At 43.6% G+C, this 6,420-nt stretch overlaps 1 protein-coding gene across 1 annotated transcript; it reads left to right on the top strand.

The window, feature by feature from the left end:
* Positions 1–3,240: 3,240 nt before the first annotated feature.
* Positions 3,241–5,890, top strand: LOC131261007 (uncharacterized). The gene is made up of 4 exons (XM_058262882.1): positions 3,241–3,304; positions 3,738–4,119; positions 4,237–4,723; positions 5,876–5,890. The coding sequence occupies exons 1-4, from the start codon at positions 3,241–3,243 to the stop codon at positions 5,888–5,890; spliced, it is 948 nt and encodes a 315-aa protein (XP_058118865.1).
* Positions 5,891–6,420: the final 530 nt, after the last annotated feature.

Genomic DNA, 6,420 nt, shown 5'->3' with positions numbered 1-6,420 from the left:
CTTAATGTTTACAAATTTGTAGTAAAATGAAACAGTTGTTCAACAAGATCTGATTTTAAATGTGTTAACCTTCAGAACTGTCTTTTTATTAGTCATTTCTTCAAAGTCTCAAGTGGATCCATCCGATAAATGATATTTTTAAAGAAGAACTCTTTAGCTAAACCTTTCCATTTCCATTCCTTGATTTTTGTTTATCGGTCTGTAGAATACGATCTCGTCATGTTAACTCAATTTTTATTACCGTTTTGCTGGATTTGATGGCATCGTTGATGGGTATAATTTTTGACATTTTGTGAATCCATTTGAAGGCCTTGTAGCTCAAATTTCAAACGATCGGTCAGCGGTTTTCGATCGTCCAACAGACAGTCTGCGCTGCTTTATCGGCAGCTTTCACCAAATTCGCAGACGTCTCCGACATGCGACGTAACCTTTGCTCCCTGGCATCTGGGCGAACTTTATTGCATCTCATCGTGGTGCGCGTTCTGCGCGCTATCATTTTCTCCCCATCGCAACTCCCAACGCCCGGAGTTGTCGTTAGCATCCCCCATCGTTTGGCAATCGGCATCATCATTAGTTTTCGTAAAAGTGTTGCTCCGAAGCGCAAAATTGAACGTTTTATGAAGCTATAAAAGGGAGTCGCACTCTCTACGAGAGTCGCTCGCGAAAGTGTCCATTTCCAGTAGCCGAAAGGCAGAAGGCCGATCCGCCGTCGGGCCACTAATACCACGTGCCCGTGCTCTTTCATTAATCAAAGGGCGCGATCGAGCCGGGGTTCGAGGTGGCGGAAAATCTTTGGCCGCGAAGCTGTGAACTAATTTTATGGTGGTGGCGTACCCTGCGGTGAAAAAGGGGAAGACCCCAAATCGCTGGGGGATCGCCTCGAACGGCCCATTTGTCACACTTTTCGGTCCCTCTTTTCCCGTGATAATAATTTAATTGTCTACGATCGATCGGAGTCGAAATCCAATTTCGTTAGGTGCCGCAACTCTATTCGATAATTGGTCCTTTAAAAACGGGTTGCTTCCTCGCACGCGGACTCATTGCGCCTGACTTTCTCGCGTCGGAGAATTATTTAATTAGGCGAATTAAAGCAGCGAGCTGTAAATTCACTCCCCCAACGGTCGGTCAACGGACTTTAGGGCCCCGATGTGATATTTCGCGCATCGGCGTGCGGGTTTTCTCGGTGGAGAGGCCGTTCGCCGTGGCAGACCGCAGTGTTGTGGTTTTGATTGGGATTTTATTGCCTCTAATTGGAACACTCATTTCGGGGCCGACCATTTACTGCCGGCGAATGGCTTCTGTCGAATTCTTGTAGGAAAGTCGTGCGTGCGTGCAAGTTCTGTGTTTTGTCCAGGGATCCCTCCATCGTCGGAATGTTCGATGAAATTTTGAGAGTGTACTCCATTTGAATTGTCTTTTCATCTTAATCAACAAAAAATGCAACAAGGGATCGTAAAAATATAAACAACAGCGAAATGCCATAAAATGAAATTATCTTACTGCGAAAATACGTGGCGTTTCGAATCTCGCTGAAAAAGAATAACTTGAATTCCTTTCGCTAGGATAAGAGCCTCCCGCAAGGATGCCAATAACTTTTACCTTAACATTCTTTAGCAGAGTGGAATTTTACCGAAAAGTTTGTATTTTATTGCAGCTCCAGCTGCTTTCCGTTGACAGACTTATAAAAGTATTCCATTCGTGGTTTAAGCATGAATACTAAAATCTCTCAGCTAAGAGAATAATGCATTCATAAAATTAGGTATTATTAGGAACATCAATAAAAAAGGATTTAGAGTAACGAATTCACCAACCACTTGCTTATATTTTCTTTTGCAGTGACAAAAAACGTATCAATCAATGAATGAACAATCTTTATCAAAATTGTCGTAACGTATCCTTCAATGCGCTGTTGTCAACACTGCTCTAATCACCTATTTCCTCTCGATTACTTTCGTTTGCAAACGGCACAACATTCCAATCCGGTTTCAAACACCAGATCCTGCCCTAACCACGTGTGCGTGTGTGTTTTGTGTTCAGAGACGGCGGGAGGAAAAAACAGAAATTTGCGTACGCAGGTTGCCTCAAAGCCTCACGTTACGCATGTTCCACGAAGGGCTCCCATGAGCATGCGTTTCGCAGTAACGGAATGTCGTGATCGCCGCCGGTTCGACCCCGCGTTTGGGAGGGAGTTTACGCATTTTTCTCCTCGTTACCCATGCCACCTTCTACGTCGCTGGAAGATTGAAGAAGAAAATGAAGCAATAAAGCGGGACAGAAAAGAAGTGATACCAGCCCCTCGAGCCTTCCCCTAAAGCCCACGGACGGCGGGGCCTCGCGGTGTCCACGTTTCCGATACGGGTTAATGATTAATATTCATATGAAGATTAATGATCACGTCGCATGGCAAAAGCGGCCCAATCGCCAGGGCTTCCCGATCGCCCCAGCAAACAATGGCCAGCGTGGACCTCGGGTGGAGGGTTCGTTATCAACCCGGACAAGGGAGCCCTCGCTGGGCTGGAGGCCGTGTGGAACAGTTTCGTTTGTGCGAAAGACGTCAGCATTTCACCTGTTTCGCATTGTAGCCCCCGGTGGGTTGGTCGTTGCCCCCTCTGGCGGCGTCTCAGGAATTCAACGGCACGTGGGAGTTGCTTGGAATCCTCCGGTGTCTTTCCCGGCTTGCATGTTCCCAATTTCGCACTCACTCACTCAAGTGCTGGCCGAACCAGCGTATGATTACCTTGAAATATTGACCAAGAAACGGTTGTCACCTTGTCAACCCAAACCCAGCGGGCATTGTTGCACAACATTCTCTAAAAATTCACTCAAAAAATGAATTTTCCTCAATGCACCCCCGCTGGAGTCCACAATTGTGCACTACAGCGTCGAGTAGCGCAACGTCATGACGTCATCACTCCACTTCGTTTGCCCATTGCACGTACAGTTCTCATACGCCTTCCTTCTCATACACCTTCCTTCTCGTATGCCTTGATCAAACTCAACGCTAAAAAAACCGCAAGAACGGTGGGTCATGAAGTTCTTGCTTTGTTTTCTTATCAACCGAGCAGTATTTTTTTTTTTTATGAAATCCGCGTGGATGGCTTGTTTTGATGTGTCAACTTTGTTTTGATAAGGATTTATCGCTTTTCTTGAGCAGTGTCCAATCTTGAGCAGTGTCGATTGTTTTTTTAAATTGTTTGCTGTTAATCGTTGTGATTTGAAGTGATGGATCGTGAAATAGAAATGGAGTGGGAGGCATTCAAGCAAAGTGGATCAAGTGCTATACCGTGGGCAGATCTAGGCGTTGGTAAGTGAAAGTGAAAATACAAATTATATTACCGAAACATTGGTAATGTGTCGGGTAATAGCATATGTGGTGTACTCTTGCTGCTGGTTACGTATAAATATACGATCGGGATCTGGATGCAGTTTTAATAATTAGTAATATTGTTTTAGATATAACTCCTGAAGAGGAAGCGATGGAATTAGGTAGAGCTTCGTCAAGCAAAAGAAAGAACGGTGATGAAGTTTCTAGTGGTCCTAGCCATCGACCTCGAATGGACGACACTGAAATAGAATGGACTGAATGGCAACGAATGAGTGCGTCTGAAATAAAATGGCCTGATCTAGGAGTTGGTAAGTAAAAGAAAAAATGATTAAATTGTAATATATTGTTTTAAAGCCTCCGGGCAGCTGGGTTGGGTTATGTAATATTTCATTCTATACTTCAACTGTTTTAGGTATAACCCGAGATGAAGATGCTTTTTTACAAGCGGCATCTACGAGCGGCATTGTTGAAGCCAACCGCCAGATAAGTTTTGAAAACAGGGTGGAGGTTATTGGTAGTGGAAGCTTAATTTTACCCACGGAGGAACCTGAAACAATTTCGAGCCATGAGGACACATCTATTGACGGATCTGATGATGATGATGATGACATCAGAGTGGATTGCACTAGGTTGGCTAGATATGTAGATAGCTATAGCCGACATGAGGCGTTGAGACGGTGGGCAATCTTGGAACTCGTATCACGTTCGTCTCTAGGAAAACTTCTGGCGATCTTGAGGAAGGATTATAAATTGCAACTTCCTAAAGATGCACGGACACTTACCAAATCATCCTCTCCAGTCGTGGTAAAAGTAAAATCGATCTTGGGAGGACGATTTTGGTATCAGGGGGTAGAGACGGTCCTAAAAAATTATTTTAAAGATGTCATACCCAAAGATGACCTTCTTTCCATACAAGTGTCGATCGATGGGCTTCCCCTTTTTAAAAGTTCAAACACACAACTGTGGCCAATACTTATAAAGGTGGAAGAATTGGTAGATGCTCCGGTAATGCTTGTCGGTGTTTTTGGGGGACAAGCAAAGCCGGAGAACATCGAACAATATCTTCGGCCGCTAGTGTTGGAGGTGAACGATCTCCAGCAAAGAGGCTTGCAGTTCGGTGACAAGCAGGTGCATTTTAAACTTCGCGCCATTGTTGCCGATTCTCCGGCGCGGGCGTATCTAAAAGCTGTCACCAGTTATACTGGTAAGCATGGATGCTTAAAGTGTTCCTGTGTTGGGGAATACATCAAACCGGAGAATAAAGTCATTTTTGACTCCGTGAACTCTGCACCGCGCACGGACGCGGGCTTTCGAGCTAAGGTAGACAAGGACCATCATAAGAGTTGGCGGACACCACTAGAAGATATAAATAATTTCCATTTAATAGAAGACGTCGTTGTTGGCGATCGGCTCCATTTAATTGATTTGGGGGTGACCAGAAAAATTCTTCGAGGGATGCTGGATGGCAAATTTGCAACCCTTGGTCGATGGTCAGACCCCCAGAAGGAAGCTGTGTCTAAGTTTATGGAAAATACACGGCTTCCTTCTGAGGTGCATCGCCCCATGAGGCACCTCAATGAAGTCCGCAATTGGAAGGGAACCGAATATCGGTCCTTCCTGCATTACATTAGTGTTGTGGTCTTGAAAGATTGCATGAACGAACAGGCTTTCAATCATTTCTTGCTCTACTTCTGCGGTGTGACCTGTTTTGCATCCACGGCACATCAGCGACATTGGCCGCTTGCGAAAAAGCTCCTAGAAAAGTTTGTAAAGGAGTTCGGCACGATATATGGTCGTTACCACTTGACAAGTAATGTTCATAATCTCCAGCACGTGTATGGAGAAGTTTTAAAATTTGGACAACTTGAAAATTTTTCGGCTTATTGTTTTGAAAACCACTTGCAGTTTATCAAACGCTGTATTAAATCGGGCACGAAGTGTGTGGAGCAAGTGGCAGCCAGGGTGCAAGCCAGAGATTCTATCCAGACGGCTGCCAGTTATAGTGCTCCAAACTATCCAATGTTGATGGTAAATCGGGTTGGATTACACGTAACAGCCGATTTTACCTTGCTGCCCGAATTTAGAGATCAATGGTTTTTGACCCACCAGGGCAGCGTCATCAAATTTTTGGAGGCAAAGAAAAGTTCTTTGTCTTCGTTCATCTTGATTGGGATCCAGATTGACCATAAGACGGAGCTTTTCGAAGGAAAGTGGGCAGACGGCAATTCGCAAATAGAATTGTCGTCTGCCGATTTGTTTATCTATAAAATAAAGGAAAATGCTCCGTCAAGAAGGGTGGAAGTACCGTGTGAATCCATAAAATGTAAACTATCAGCAATATATTTACCGAAGCGATCTCTCTCAAGACCACCAATAGATCCTCCTGTTACTATTGCTCTTGATACCATAGCCCTTTTCCCGTTGCTTCATACACTCCGTTGAGAAGATAGTTTTATGGATTCCATGGTTGCTTCCACGTCAACAAGAGATCATCGTGCTCGATAATGTTCGTGGAATGACCTTTTTAACCGCTTTTATGGCTACTGATAGAGCATTGCTAGTTGATATTTTGAATCCTTTAGCACTATGCTGCCTCGCGGGGCTCCATGCTGAAACAGATAGATCGCCTGCGCCCTACTCAAGCCTCTTTTCTAGCGAGTCTGTGTTCTCATGGTCTACATAACGAAATGTTTCAGGTTCCTTCGCGTATTCATGTATTTAACATACATTTTTGACTTCGACTATGATGCTGGTGATGATAATTTAAAATGAATTTTCATTCAACATACATTTTTGACTTCGACTATGATGCTCGTCGATTTTAAATTATCATCTTAAAATGAATTTTCATTCAATAATAAAACATGAAGTGTATGCATAAGTTTGAGGATCCTTAAGCGTCTGTGTGGGTTTCTCAATCTTTTGCATGGGTGAGCGGTGGGCCATTATCATCTCCATCATCATAGCAAATGTAATTAAAAAAAACAATTCAACATCATTAACAATTCATGTATTATTCTCATAAATTAAAACTAAAACCCTATCAATAAATCTAAATTAAACAAACTTAGAACTATCCAGAAATAAACAAAGCC

Source organism: Anopheles coustani, chromosome 3, assembly GCF_943734705.1.
Source record: "Anopheles coustani chromosome 3, idAnoCousDA_361_x.2, whole genome shotgun sequence".
Taxonomy (NCBI): Eukaryota; Metazoa; Arthropoda; class Insecta; order Diptera; family Culicidae; genus Anopheles; species Anopheles coustani.
Note: the sequence above shows the minus strand (reverse complement) of the source record. Positions and strands in the feature narration are given on the sequence as shown.

What these genes read in the sequence shown, in the direction of transcription:
- LOC131261007 (XM_058262882.1), top strand. Translation starts at nt 3,241, where the DNA reads ATGGAGTGGGAGGCATTCAAGCAAAGTGGATCAAGTGCTATACCGTGG. An exon ending in GTGGGCAGATCTAGGCGTTG is followed by an intron (nt 3,305 to 3,737) that starts GTAAGTGAAAGT and finishes CAACTGTTTTAG; the next exon opens with GTATAACCCGAGATGAAGAT. An exon ending in ACACTTACCAAATCATCCTC is followed by an intron (nt 4,120 to 4,236) that starts TCCAGTCGTGGT and finishes CCTTCTTTCCAT; the next exon opens with ACAAGTGTCGATCGATGGGC.